This window comes from Doryrhamphus excisus, chromosome 19 (assembly GCF_030265055.1).
Source record: "Doryrhamphus excisus isolate RoL2022-K1 chromosome 19, RoL_Dexc_1.0, whole genome shotgun sequence".
NCBI lineage: Eukaryota > Metazoa > Chordata > Actinopteri > Syngnathiformes > Syngnathidae > Doryrhamphus > Doryrhamphus excisus.
This window is the reverse complement of record NC_080484.1, coordinates 17113176-17128708: the sequence shown is the minus strand read 5'-3', so window position 1 is coordinate 17128708 and position 15533 is coordinate 17113176. Positions and strand designations below refer to the sequence as shown.

Below are 15533 nucleotides of genomic sequence, written 5' to 3'. Positions count from 1 at the left end.
CCCCCCCCACAGCAAAGACACAGGTATTATTGCGGTCGACAGGTGTTCTGTTCTCTGATTGGCTGAAAACACAATCTTACTAAACCGTAGCCAATCCCTGTTGCTTATGTGCTCTAAACACCCGCCCACCCAAGTTCTCTGATTGGCTGAGGACACAATCTTACTAAAGTAGAGTTACTAAACAAGAGTTATGATGCACGTAAATAGCAGAGTTTGTTGAAGCATGGCTCCGCTAGCGACTGCTGAATTAAAATTAAAATTAAAATTAAAATTAAAATTAAAATTAAAATTAAAATTAAAATTAAAATTAAAATTAAAATTAAAATTAAAATTAAAATTAAAATTAAAATTAAAATTAAAAATTAAAATTTAAATTTAAAATAAAATTAAAATTAAAATTAAAATTAAAATTAAAATTAAAATTAAAATTTTAAATTTTAAATTTTAAATTTTAAATTAAAATTAAAATTAAATTTAAAATTAAATTTAAAATTAAATTTAAAATTAAATTTAAAATTTAAATTTAAAATTTAAAATTTAAAATTTAAAATTTAAAATTTAAAATTTAAAATTTAAATTTAAATTAAAAATCAAAAAACAAAACTTAAATGATATTAGGAAAGTAGGAAGTGAACAAATGTAAGAGTTAGTGATTGTAAAAGTACCAGATGGAGGGGTAGGATTTAATAAGCTTTGCTTCTTCCTACTCCTTTTGGACATGTGGAACTGGGAACTGATTATGGGATGCACTCAATTGGAATCTGATGCATGTTCAAATGAAATGAAACCATTACCATTACCATTACCATGATTTGCACTGCCATTGCAGCCCATTCCGAGCTCCACCTGCTCATGTATGTGTGTAATATGTCATGTGGAGTCGGTGCCCCAAACCAAACACAAGTGGTTCTTGTTTACATGGAAAGTCCAGCAGGCAGACCAAGTGGAATGTGCTCTTTCACCGCGTTAATGTTGTTCCGCTCAAACCCTGCAGTGAGATCAACTGATGAAAACATCAGCTTTGTGCCTTTCAGCAGGCAAACAAAGAGCTGTGCTGGCAGTAAGGACATGTTAGACTGTGGCCAGACGGGGGGATCGGGGGGGTCGGGGGGGTCGGAGGGGGGTAGGTTGTCTATAAAAGAAACAAGCAAGCTCTCAGAAAACCAGAGAAAAGACCAAGAACTAAACATCCGAAGGTGAGTATTTATTTATTATTCCGTTTTTTTTTAAAAAACGACCTAACTTACATTTCATCAACATGTCAACCAGAATCAACTTTTTATCTAATAGGAGAAAATAATCTTTGTAAAAATACAGTGAAATGAATTATGTCTTTCAGTGCACATAAAGGTCTACATGGAACTTTTTGACTCACAGAAAATTGTCCTGGAGACTAGACGATATATTTGATATACGCTTACCATTCTAACAGTACACTTGGATTTATGTATAATTTTTTTATATATTTTTTTCAAAAATTAAATACATCAATAATAATTGAGTGAAGCTGCAAATTATGAAATTTATATATATGTATATATGTGTGTGTATATACAGTATATATATATCCGGTGGTGTTAATCAACTTTTGATGTGAGCAAAATAAGATGTTTTAGTCCCAACGTCAATCAGGTAAGTAGAGAGTAAAATAAAGCTGCTGTTCTTTCATCTTCTCATCAGATGAATCATCTTGGCCTGCTTGCCATCTTCCTCTTCTTGTCCAACCTGGAAGCTTTCCAGTACGACAAACTGGCCCAATACGTGGACAACCATGAAGAAGAGTATGTAGAGGTAGTGTGCATGTCTTTTATCAGCCATGTTAGTTCAATGGCTATATTCAATGTGGGATATGTACACTGATTGTATTATTGCCAGTGATGGGAATAACGGCGTTTAAAACTTTTTTTCAGTAACGGGTAATCTAACTAATGACTTTTACTGTCAGCATAACGCCGTTACCATTTTCGACACCGCGTTACTGCACGTTACTTAAGCCGCCTAAAAAAATATCACCGAATTCATAACTAATCTGCAACGCAGTGAGAGTGTTGCAGAGTGACAGGGGAGGGGGCGGGACAACCACATAGGCGATGAGGATTGGCTCAGATTTTAGTAAAATTGCGTCTTCAGCCAATCAGAGAACTTAAGTGGGCGGGTGTTTAGAGCACATAAGCAATAAGAATTGGCTAAGGTTTAGTAAGATTGCGTTTTCAGCCAATCAGAGAACTTGAGTGGGCGGGCGTTTACAGCACATTAACAATAACGATTGGCTAAAGTTTAGTGAAATTGCGTCTTCGGCCAATCAGAGAACTTAAGTAGGCGGCTGTTTAGAGCACATAAGCAATGAGGATTGGCTAAGATTTAGCGAGATTGCGTTTTCAGCCAATCAGAAAACTTGGGTGGGCGGGTGTTGAGAGCAAGTCCAAACAGCGTTAGCCAAATGGAAGAACAGACACTACTTTAACCTCGTTGATGTCAAAGGTAAAATGTACATTATGTCCCCGAAAAAATACTTTGTCCACGTCTTGTGTGAGCAACTCAAACCCACAGAAACACCTGTCGACTACAATAAATGGTACCGTCCTTGCTTTTTTTTGGGCGGTGGGGGGGGGGGGGGGGGGTAGTTACTTTTACTGGTAACTAGTTACTTTTGTAGTTTTGTAGTGGAGTAACTCAGTTACTTTTTTGAGAAGTAACTAGTAACTGTAACTAATGAACTAACACTGTATGTTAGGTTCTGCGGGAGTGGGTTGCCGTGGAAAGCGACTCCAGCAACGTCATGAAAAGGTCACATGTGCACCACATGATGGACGTGACGGCTGAGAAACTGAGGCAAGTGGGAGGAAGCGTCCAGTTAATCGATGTTGGAAATCAAGAGGTCAGTGAAAGCCGAGAGCTCATTTTTTCTGTCTGACTTGACTTTTCTCCATTCTCCATTCTCCATTCTTATTATCCCACACTCACATTGATTGGCAATTCTACCTACAACCTTTCTCCTTAATACTAGTCGTATACTTAAATATATACACACAGACTGCCCCAATTATATTTCCGTGATTGAAAAAAGTGTGTCCAGTGTTTATGTAACATAAACACTTTTTTCATTTATAAGTCGCTCTGGAAAAAAATGTGACTTATACTCCAGTGCGACTTATGTATGTTTTTTTCTACTTAATTATGCATTTTTGGCCTTGTGCAACTTATACTCCGAAGCGACTTATAGTCCAGAAAATACGGTAAATAAACCCGCAAAAAATGCCACTTATACTCCGGAGCGACTTATAGTCCAGAAAATACAGTAAATAAACCCGCAAAAATGCAACTTATACTCCAGTGCGACTTATGTATGTTTTTTCTACCTAATGATGCATTTTTGGCCTTGTGCGACTTATACTCCGAAGCGACTTATAGTCCAGAAAATACGGTAAATAAACCCGCAAAAAATGCGACTTATACTCCAGTGCGACTTATGTATGTTTTTTCTACCTAATTATGCATTTTTGGCCTTGTGCGACTTATACTCCAGTGTGACTTATGTATGTTTTTTGTACCTAATGATGCATTTTTAGCCTTGTGCGACTTATACTCCAAAGCAACTTATAGTCCAGAAAATACGGTAAATAAACCCGCAAAAAATACGACTTATACTCCAGTGCGACTTATGTATGTTTTTTCTACCTAATTATGCATTTTTGACCTTGTGCGACTTATACTCTGGAGCGACTTATAGTCCAGAAAATACGGTAAATAAACCCGCAAAAAATGTGACTTATACTCCAGTGCGACTTATGTATGTTTTTTCTACCTAATTATGCATTTTTGACCTTGTGCGACTTATACTCCGAAGCAACTTATAGTCCAGAAAGTACGGTAAATATGAATATTTGTCCATTGAATTTAATTTTCTTTATGATTCCAATGGTTTTTATAGAATATAAGTCGAGGTGTAACAGTTTGTTTTAATATGATCTGATTCAGATTACGATTTGTAGTTGCCGATACGATCCAAGGACGATATTTAGAACAATACGATACGAACAATTTGGATAGCTGGATACTGGACAGCGTAGAGTCCTGTTGTCGGGTATAAATGAACGATGAATATAAACAAACAAATATAGTAAATATCTGATCTCCTTTGACTTGAACTTTAATTCCGCAACGACTACGGTACAGCTCCGGTCCTGATCCAGTCCAGCTGGTACCCCTCACACCGACTCCGGTGTCCATTTGTAACACTAATGCTTGAAGTGTGTCCTAAATCCTCCACTGAAACCACGTTTCACTTTGTGTCTGCAGTTCCCCGACGGACGGAGCATTATGTTGCCCAAAGTGGTGACGGCTCAGTTTGGGAACGACGTCAACAAGAGCACGGTGTGCATCTACGGTCACACCGACGTCCAACCAGCAAAACTCGAGGACGGCTGGGCGACTCCTCCGTATAACCTGACTGAAGTCGACGGTAACGAGTTTTGAAGTCTTACACGAGCTGCAAAGCACAAGCACGTTGGAAATGGACCGATGCTGGAGGGACATCAACACAATCAATGAGGTCCCGCTAGCGTCACGGTATCAATACATATGGCATTTTTATGACAATATTGGTCAGCGGATATTACTGGACATTCCTAAGGCAGGGGGAGTCCTCTCGGAATGATGACCTTATTCCCGTAGCATTACAACTTTTTCTGTAACTTCCAACAATTACAACCTTATTCCTTGTAATGTTGCGTTCAAAAATATTCATTCATTTTGTACCGCTTATCCTGTGCTGGAGCCTATCCCAGCTGTCTTGGGGCGAGAGGCGGGGTACACCTTGGACTGGTGGCCAGCCAATCCCAGGGCACATATAGACAAACAACCATTCACACTCACATTCATACCTATGGACAATTTGGAGTGGCTAATTAACTTAGCATGTTTTTTTTTTTTTTTTTTTACTTCTAAGAGCCAGTGGCGTCATTAGGCCTATTTTAAAATGTTCTTAAGACCCCCTAAATAATTTGATATTTTTTATAGATTTTTTTTCCATTTACTTTTTTTTTTTTTTTTTACAAAAAAATCTCTGACAAATTTTATATAATAAGGCAAATCAGGCTAATAAGCAAGCCAATAAGCAGGCTAATACTAGCTTACTACTACTAGTAGTAGTATAAAAACTTCCCTTATTTATTACTTTATTCCCATAACAATATTTTTTCTTTAAAAATGTAAAAAAAACTAATCAAAACAAAAAAAACCCCAACACATTTGAATTATGTCACTTTTGTTTACATTATGATTATGCCGTGTCTCAAATACTTGAGCTGGTATACTTCAGTAAGTATATACGTAGACTGAAATACTCTTGTATTATGTGCAGGAAACCTGTATGGCAGAGGAGCATCAGACAACAAAGCTCCGGTTTTAGCGTGGATCCACGCTGTGGAGGCCTACAAGATGCTTGACATGGTGTGGGAACGTCTCCAGCATCCATAGCAACTTTAACAAATACGGTGTCTTCTGGCTTGTCCACTTTTTTAGGACGGATGTAGGACGCCAATTGGCGGCCATACTCCCCCGAAAGAACAAGCGCAAAGAAGTGTAATCCTCCGTTTGTTCTGTTCCAGGAATTACCAGTCAACGTGAAGTTTGTCATTGAGGGCATGGAGGAAACAGGCTCCAATGGTCTGGATTCCATGATTCTGTCTCACAGAGACACGTTCTTCGCCGATGTGGATTACATCATCATTTCAGACTGCGGCTGGCTCAGCAGAAAGCCGGCTTTGACCTACGGTACTCGGGGCAACTGCTACTTCTTTGCCGAGGTTGTATGAGCGCGTGCAGATGCATGAGCCAAAGAGGTCTGCCCGAGTCTTAACTCATTCGACTTTGCAGGTTCAAGGCCCCAAGCAGGACTTACACTCTGGTGTTTACGGAGGCACCGTCATAGAACCAATGACCGACATTGTTGGTCTACTTGGTGAGTTATGGTAATGGTAATGGTAATAGCAATGGTAATGGTAAAATCCTACCCCTCCATCTGGTACTTTTACAATCAGTAACTGTTACATTTGTTCACTTCCTGCTTTCATAATGTAATTTAAGTTTTTTTTATTTTTTTTTTATTTTTTGTTCTTCCCTGAGATCATATTTCCCCTCTATTGTAGAGAAGTATTGGAGCTTTCCTAATATCATTTTATTTTTTATTTTTTACTTTATTTTATTAAGTGGAATGAATACCAGCTAGAAGTAAACGTTCCTCACACCTTGACAGATTGGTTGTCAAGTTGGTTGGACCTGGTGTCACTGGTGAAGACTTTCCCACCAGTTCCATAGTCATACTGGTAGCATGGCACTTCATGGTGTTGATGGACAATGACCCCAAGCAGTGGCGTCATTAGGCCTATTTTAGGGGGGGGGGGGGCTCGGAACCCCCTAAAATGTTCTTAAGACCCCCCTAAAAAATGTGATATTTTTTATACATTTTTTTTTTTTACAAAAAAAAATCTCTGACAAATTTTATATAATAAGGCAAGAATAGGAGTTAAAATAAATATTCATATTACCTGTCATTAATTTATAATCATAAATCTGTCCATTTCTTTTAATTTAATAATAATAATACATTTTATTTGTATAGCGCTTTTCAGAGTACTCAAAGACGCTTTACAATAGAGAAAAAAAAAATACGATTAAAAAAATATATGATAATAATAATAATGATAATAATAGTAGTAGAGTATGTCTGTTAAATCTGTTGTGTTTTTCTTGTTGATGGTGTTAATGTGATTTAAAAAATTATATTTTATTTGTATAGCACTTTTCAGAGTACTCAAAGACGCTTTACAATAGAGAAAAAAAAAATAATTAATAAAAAAAAAAATGATAATAGTAGTAGAGTATGTCTGTTAAATCTGTTGTGTTTTTCTTGTTGATGGTGTTAATGTGATTTAAAAAATTATATTTTATTTGTATAGTGCTTTTCAGAGTACTCAAAGACGCTTTACAATAGAGAAAAATAAATTTAAAACATTAAATGAATTAAAAAAAAATGTTTTAAATGATAATAATAGTAGTAGAGTATGTCTGTTAAATCTGTTGTGTTTTTCTTGTTGATGGTGTTAATGTGATTTAAAAAAATTATATTTTATTTGTATATCGCTTTTCAGAGTACTCAAAGACGCTTTACAATAGAGAAAAATAAATAAAAAAATTTAATGAATTAAAAAAAAAAAATTATGATAATAATAGTAGTAGAGTATGTCTGTTAAATCTGTTGTGTTTTTCTTTTTGATGGTGTTAATGTGATTAAAAAAACAATTAATTAAATTTTTCTTTAAAATGTAATGTTGGCCTAAAACAATTAGAGTACTAAATCTGTCCAAAAGTGGGAAAGTTATATCCCGGTTCTTGTTCCTTATTTGTTTTTTGGGGGGGATTTCCTAATGTCTGCTACATCCATTCATATCCTGTGCATCTCCAGGGGGCTACGCCTCCCCCCCCCCGTCCTCAGAACCTAGTGACGCCCCTGACGCAAAGTTGAAAGGGATTCGTAAAGTAATATTCCCACTTTCCAGATACACTCATCAGTCCGAACGGCAAGATCTTGATTCCTGGGATCAGGGAGGCCGTCGCTCCTCTCACTGATGAAGAATGGAAAATGTACCAGGATATCCAGTTTGATCTGGATCACTACAAGAGCAAGATTGGTGTGGATCAGCTTATGTACAGTAACAAGGTGGAAACAGCGTTTTTATCCACAATGATGAACGCTCCAATATACCGGAGCTGCTTTTCTTCACGTTTTATGTAGGTGGACCTGCTGGCTCATAGGTGGCGCTATCCGACCGTCTCCATCCACGGCATTGAGGGAGCGTTCTCTGACCCTGGCACTAAAACTGTCATCCCTGCTAAGGTTACTGCTAAATTCTCCATTAGGCAAGTTCCTAATATGGACCCTGTTACGGTGGAAAAACAGGTAAGTCCTCTTGAGTTGCCATGGTGTTGTTTTATATCTCATAACAGTGGATCATTCTTGTTGTTGATCCTTGACTTAAGGTGCGAGACTACCTGCACTCTGTGTTTGCCAAAAGGAAAAGTCCAAACACGCTAAAAGTCACCATGGTGATCGGAGCCAAGCCTTGGTTAGCTGACACCAAAGATCCTCTTTACGAGGCCGGCAAAGCTGCTGTCAAGAGAGGTACACCGAACCGTTACCAGGAACGCTCCATGTGACGCTACAGCAGGGGTGGCCTAAGTCTGGCCCGGGGGCCGTTTGCGGCACATTGTGAAAATACAGTCAAACATGAAATGTAAACAAAGAAAACATCACCTGGACAAAAATCAGCTGCAATTTCACGAGAGTACAATCAAAATAGGAAGAAAAAAAAAGTCAGATTCTGATGAGAAAAGTAGTCTCAAGTTGAGAATAAACTTGGAATATTATGAAGACAAATAATGTCCTTTAAGTGGCATAAAGTTGAAATTTTATAGAAAAATGTGTTTGTTTTTTTAAGTTGTAATATTGTTTTTTTTAAACAGTAAAGTTGTAATTTTTGTAAAATTTGGTTTGGGAAAACGATACTACAAGAATAAACATATTATATTATTTAGTATATGTATTTATATTATTAATTTTATTTATTATTATTAATATATGCATATTATATCATGACAAGAACTTCTGTCATGTCAAATTATGTATTTTTTTGTAGCATCGAGTTGAAATATTAAAGAAAACTTTTTTTTTCTAAATGTTGTGATATGAAAAACAAACAAAATAAAGTTGTAAAAAGTTATAATGTTACATGAATAAAGCCAAAATATTATGGGAATAAAGTCATAAATAAGATTTAAAAAATGTACAAGAAGAAACATTTTATTTTTGAAAATAAAAAAAAACAGCTGTAATTTTACAAAAAATACTGAGGAAAAATAGAAAAAAACAATTGCAATTTTACAAGAATAAACTTGTAATATTATGAAAAATATGTCATTTTAGTAACGGTTCAAATGTTAAATAAAAGAAATTTCAAAATTCAATATTATGGGTATAAGGTCATAATATTACAAGAAGAAAATGTACAAAGCTTATTTAAAGGGGGTTTGTAGCTAGCGGCACAAACTGGAAGTCCTTCTAAGTACTTGGTCCTTCTAAGTACTACCATTTTGCAGTTTTCAATAGCGATCCTGATATGATCCGTGAGGGTGGGACCATCCCAATTGCCAAAACCTTCCAAGACGTGACTGGAAAAAGCATCATTATGATTCCCATTGGAGGCTTTGATGATGGGCTGCACTCCCAAAATGAGAAAATAAGCAGGTTTGACTCCTCAATTCTTATTCTTTTTACATATTGATGTCATCGTAACGACATAAGTCTCTGGTTCTACCATATCTTACTTATTGTGTGGAAATACGGGCTTATTGTGTCTGTGTTCAAACGAAGCTAGCATAAATATGTAAGTGTTTATGGTAATACACAGTGTTTGAAGTGTTTTGCTTTGTCTCCTTCCAGATACAACTACATTGAAGGGACCAAGTTATTTATTGCATACCTGCATGAAGTCGCACAGATTAAGGAGGACGGCGTGTGAGACATTTTCTCTTCCCGTGTATTTGTACAAGCCATTCTTAATGAAATACATGCATACTGTAATATAATCATATCATGTTTTGTGTCAATGTCAGCGTTTATGGCAACGGGAGTTTTCTTTCTTTCTAATGTGTATTTCATATTTAGTTTCATGTCTCATAATTCTAAAAAACATGAATAAAATGCCCTTTGTGGCCATGTAGTAACAGGCACACTCATAATAACGTGTAATACTTCAAGTATTTTGCCCTAATTTGTAGTGATGGTGAGATGAAGACCCACGAAGCATTAAAAGACATGCTTTTTTTACTCTATGGCGCCATCAAGAGGTCAAAGAATGTTACTACAATCTACTTTCCACACACAAAACGAGTGATGGCACTTTTCCTACTTGTCATCAAATAAATAGAATTAAACCAGCAAGATTTGTGTTACTACAAATATCAACATACAGGTAATATGATATAACAAGAGGGGCTAATTCACAGGTCCATATATAGCTCCAAATTAATATCATAAGGGCAGAAAGAGCGGCTTATTGACTAGCTAACTAATTAGCCAAAACACATCGTGAAATTAATTCCACCGGAAGTGTCAACGCGATTTAATTTTTACAATCTATTCTACCGGAAACGTCTCCGTTTGTTTTATTTTGGCATTTCCTGTACTGACAGCGGCGTTACCTTGAGTGTGAAACCTGCACCGGAAGTGGCTCCACAGTGGAGCGCTACATTGAAGTGATTGTGTTCGGAATTGTGTCGACTGATTTTTGTCTGCTGCTAAAAGGTAAATATTATTTTTCTACTACCTTATTTCATTTTCTAGCCACCGACCAAGCTGCTGTGTCATTAAACGGAGATGTTTTACGTTGTTAGATATTTACACCGATATACTCGCTACAGCGATGCTCCACACACAAGACAAGACATCATTTGTATGTGTCTATTCACCCACTTCCACGCATATTACGGCATATACGGTCTATGTATGTGTTAGTGGTGTAATAGGCACACCATCATCACACTTACTTGGTGTGCTTAGCTTTTTATCTTTCATGATTTATGATTTTTAACATGAACCATAACATAAACTGCAGCATGCTAGCGGTAATTCTCCAGTAAATACAGTTATCGTCAAAATTATTCATACCATTGTTAAGATTTGTTATTTTTGTAATGAAATGAATGCATTTTTGTTTATGATGTGACCCACAAGTGATGGAATAGGAACAATACACACAATTCTAATACATTCATTCATTCATTTTCGCTGGAGCCTATCCCAGCTGTCTGGGAAAATCCACATAAAAATGCACATGAAAATTCTGGACTGACCCACCCTGCCAGTTCCCAGATCTGTGGAAGGAGCTCAACCCTCAAGTTGCCAAGCGACAGCTTCAAAATATAGACACCTATAGTCACTTTTACACCGCTATACCCAATGTAGTAGACATACGAATAAATAATTGTTATTAGAAAACCCACGCATGCACAGGGAGAACATGCAAACTCTACACAGAGATGGCCGAGGGTGGGATTGAACTTGGGACTCCTAGCTGTGAGGCCTGCGTGCTAACAGAAAGTGTGCAATAGTTATTTAAACAAAAGTAGGCAGGTGCATACATTTAGACACAAAATGTATTTGGTAAGGGCTGCACGGTGGCCGAGTGGTTAGCGCGCAGACCTCACAGCTAGTAGACCCGAGTGTGGAGTTTGCATGTTCTCCCCGTGCATGTGTGGGTTTTCTCCGGGTACTCTGTTTTCCTCCCACATTCCAAAAACATGCTAGGTTAATTAGCCACTCCAAATTGTCCATAGGTATGAATGTGAGTGTGAATGGTTGTTTGACTATATGTGCCCTGTGATTGGCTGTCCACCAGTCCGGGGTGCACCCCGCCTCTCGCCCCAAGACAGCTGGGATAGGCTCCAGCACCCACTAACATGCGGCCCAAAACTCTTGTCTCACAATTGTTTGGGCTCATCTATGTACAAAAGATGTCCACAGATTTGACCATAATGTAGAATAATACATTATTAGCATTTGTTTTCAGGTGCTAGCATCATGTGCTGTGACCTGCGTTCCTGTCCAGAGATGACCTGGAGGATTCCGGATGGCGAGGAGGACGGCCCAGAGCAGTGATTCTCAAGTGGGTGCCTCTCAGACTGCTAGTCAAGAATTGAACCTTTGTATACACCTCATTCCGAAAGAAAAGTGCCAATACGAATGAATATATAATAGGATTCACTGATTAATTGTTCTACCTAATGATGCATTTTTGGCCTTGTGCGACTTATAGTCCAGAAAATACGGTAATTATTGAAGTGTTTGAAGTGATTGTCCTTGAACCTAAATAAAACTAAAATCATCAAGGACACGCACCAGCAAATACAAATAGACGGTGTAGACATTGAAAGGGTGAAGGAAAATACATTTCTGGGGATCACAATAGATGAAAATATGAGCTGGAAAACCTCATATTACAAATATACAACATAAGGTGGCCAGAAATATTTCAGTATTGAACAAAGCAAAATTTGTTGTCAATCAGAAATCACTCCACACTCTTTATTGCTCTCTGGTTCTACCATATCTTACTTATTGTGTGGAAATATGGGATAATAAGTATAAAAGCAATCTTCACTGGCTAAATGTACTGCAAAAAAGGTCAGTAAGGATAATTCAGAGAACATACTAACTACTTATTTGTAAAATCACAAATACTTCAACTTGCTGATATAGTACGTGACAAAATAATTTTTAATTTTAAATTAACATTTCAATTTAAAAAAATAAATTTTAAAATTTAAATTTTAAATTACATTTTAAATAAAAAATTGTAATTAAAAAAATAAAATTAAATAAAAATAAAAAATTAATAAAATATTTTTTAAAGCAAAACTTAAATGATATTAGGAAAGCAGGAAGTGAACAAATGTAAGAGTTGGTGATTGTAAAAGTACCAGATGGAGGGGTAGGATTTAATAAGCTTTGCTTCTTCCTACTCCTTTTGGACATGTGGAACTGGGAACTGATTATGGGATGCACTCAATTGGAATCTGATGCATGTTCAAATGAAATTAAACCATTACTTTACATGATCTTCATCTTACCTTCTTTCCCTTGGTCTTTCCCCGTGTCTGTCTTCCCAGCAGCAGATGCTTGAGTACCCATCTTCATCGTCAGCGATGATGCACACATCAGTCGTCAGCTGCAGGAGGAGTTTGGGTGTTCTTTTTAACGGGCTGCTGGTCTCTGTGGTCGCCGCTCTGCTTTGGGAGTACTCCAAGCTGAGAGAACACGCCGCCATGCTGGAGGAAGAGCTGCACATGACACAGCCGTCCCAAGAATTGACGCAGGCCCACCTGGACTACCATCTGGCCCTGCGAGCGTTGCATGAAGACGGCACCCGTATGGTGTGCAGCGGCAAAATGCACACCGACCGCATCTGCCGCTTCGATTACCTTTGCTACAACACCGAGGCGGAGGAGTTTGTCTTCTTTCATTCCAATTCCTCCATCATGTTGCCAAACTTGGGCTCCAGGCGTTTCCAACCCGCTCTGCTGGACATGTCCTCGGTGGAAGATCACAGTACCCAGTACTTCAATTATTTAGAGCTTCCAGCCGCCGCTTTGAGGTTCCTGCCCAAGCCCGTGTTTGTACCAGACGTGGCGTTCATTTTAAACCGCTTCAACCCTGACAACATCATGCACGTGTTTCATGATGATCTGCTGCCGGCTTTCTATACCATGAAGCTTTATTCCGACCTGGATGAGAAGGCACGCTTGGTGTTCATGGAAGGCTGGGGGGAAGGGCCGCACTTTGACCTTTACAAAGTGTTAAGCAACAAACAGCCTCTTCTCAAAGAGCAGCTGAGGAACTTTGGAAAGCTCATTTGTTTCACCAAGTCTTATGTGGGCTTGTCCAAAATGACAACTTGGTATCAGTATGGCTTTGTCCAGCCTCAAGGTCCCAAAGCCAACCTTCTGGTCTCTGGGAATGAGATTCGTCAGTTTTCTAAAGCTTTCATGGATAAAATCAACATCACGGTGGAGGCCAAGGGTACAGATGGGAATGACAAGGATAAATACATCGTTGTGTTCAGTCGCTTAACAACAAGGCTGATCCTGAACGAAGCCGAGCTCATCATGGCGCTGGCGCAGACCTTCCAAATGAAGGTTTTTAAAGTTTCCCTGGAAGAGCAGTCCTTTCCCAGCATTGTCCAGGTCGTCAGCGGTGCTTCCATGCTAGTCAGCATGCACGGAGCTCAGCTTATCACCTCGCTTTTTCTCCCCAGAGGCGCCCTCGTGGTGGAACTGTTCCCGTTTGCTGTAAACCCAGAGCACTATACTCCGTATAAAACGCTAGCCACTCTTCCTGGCATGGATATTCACTATGTTTCATGGAGGAACACCAAGAAGGAGAACACCGTTACACACCCCGACAGACCATGGGAACAAGGAGGCATTGCTCACTTGGAGAAGGACGAGCAGGAGCGAATATCCAGCAGCAAAGAAGTCTCAAGGCACTTGTGTTGCCGCAACGCAGAGTGGCTTTTTCGAATCTACCAAGATACAAAAGTCGATATCCCGTCACTCCTTGAAGTGGTCAGGGAGGCCGTGAAGTCTCAGCACGGCTTTAAGATGTCCAAACCCGCCAGCAAGATTCATCCAGGGCGGGTCCGAGAAGCCCAGTGTCACACCTCGGTGCAAGCCGCAGACAAGGCAAAGATCACAGTCTCTTGGCAGATCCCGTGGAATCTGAAATACCTGAAAGTAAAAGAAGTGAAGTATGAGGTGTGGATTCAAGAACAAGGGGAGAACACCTACATGCCTTACATCCTTCCTCAGCAAAACTACACCTTTTCTGAAAATATTAAGCCGTTTACCACCTACCTGGTTTGGGTCAGGTGCATATTCAGCAGCAACCTCCTGGGTCCCTTTGCTGATGTTCTTGTGTGTAGAACTTAAGGTACATTTGTCGTACGTTTGTGTCAGCCAGCTCAAAATGGAAATTCATGGATTTTGGAATGGGGTTGAATATTTACATGCTCTTAAAGAAGTGAAATTGTGAATAAACTGTAGATCTTAAAATAAGAAGGAATGATGTGACTTCTTTTCTGCCATTGGTTGTTGCTTATTATATCATAATAACTCAACACATAACCAATGCTTGAAAATGCTAGTATGCTTCATTGTCCTCCATTATGTTGCATCTTACCGCTTTTAGTTTGGAGTAAATAAATAAATACATAGTACTTACTGGGGAGGAGGACGTGAAAACACTTCTGCATACTTGTACTCTGCTCTGGGTTGACATTAAATACACCATTGTAGAGGTTTGATTAGCTTAAGAGCCATTGGCTCTGGCTAACATTAGCAAAGCATTAGCTTTGGCTAACACATCAGGCTATTGCCATTGGGCCGTGTCCGTAGCTCAGCTGTAGCTCCATAAATCCACACAGGAGAGCGTTTTGTTTGTAACGAAAAAAATATAAACAAAATAGCTGGATAACACAAAAGTTTTCAACTAACTGAAAGTAGACGAAAGAGGTAAGAAAACAGTATGCCTTCTAACTCTCAAGCGCTGACTGGCGGGAAAATGTAAACAAGGAAGTACTATATCTGCTCTCTGCGCTCTTAAAGGGGAAGTACACTTTTTAACAATGTAGACAAAATTTTATAAAAACATTAATTTCAAGAGACTTTTAACCTTTTAACTATTATATGAAGTTATAAATGGAAATTATGAATGATTAAACTTAAGTGCACTTGTATAATTGAATATGTTTTTTTCTTAATTTTAATCATATGAACTTAGTTTAACTATATTCTGTACTTCTGCCTCCACAACCACATTACGTGGAACGTTGTACATTAAGTGAAAATGATTGTTTGTTTCAATCTTGCTGACAAACCTTACCAATGAGCTTGACTCCATCTTCAACATAGGACAAGGG

At 38.2% G+C, this 15533-nt stretch overlaps 2 protein-coding genes across 4 annotated transcripts; both read left to right on the top strand.

The window, feature by feature from the left end:
• Positions 1-1121: 1121 nt before the first annotated feature.
• On the top strand, positions 1122-9791 carry cndp1 (carnosine dipeptidase 1). Of its 2 annotated transcripts, XM_058057345.1 has the most exons (12): positions 1122-1196; positions 1681-1791; positions 2735-2878; positions 4300-4462; positions 5363-5451; positions 5610-5807; positions 5878-5962; positions 7560-7720; positions 7796-7960; positions 8041-8182; positions 9157-9304; positions 9500-9791. In XM_058057345.1, exons 2-12 carry the CDS (start codon positions 1681-1683, stop codon positions 9576-9578), a joined length of 1485 nt encoding a protein of 494 aa, XP_057913328.1. In that variant the 5' UTR covers positions 1122-1196; the 3' UTR covers positions 9579-9791. The 2 variants fall into 2 exon arrangements, with proteins under 2 accessions (XP_057913328.1, XP_057913329.1); XM_058057346.1 differs by lacking the exon at positions 1122-1196 and having other exon boundaries at positions 1681-1781.
• Positions 9792-9955: 164 nt separating this feature from the next.
• pomgnt2 (protein O-linked mannose N-acetylglucosaminyltransferase 2 (beta 1,4-)) lies at positions 9956-14845 on the top strand. Of its 2 annotated transcripts, none has more exons than XM_058057343.1 (3): positions 9956-10363; positions 11628-11723; positions 12730-14845. In XM_058057343.1, the coding sequence occupies exons 2-3, from the start codon at positions 11688-11690 to the stop codon at positions 14542-14544; spliced, it is 1851 nt and encodes a 616-aa protein (XP_057913326.1). In that variant the 5' UTR covers positions 9956-10363; positions 11628-11687; the 3' UTR covers positions 14545-14845. The 2 variants fall into 2 exon arrangements, with proteins under 2 accessions (XP_057913326.1, XP_057913325.1); XM_058057342.1 differs by having other exon boundaries at positions 12727-14845.
• Positions 14846-15533: the final 688 nt, after the last annotated feature.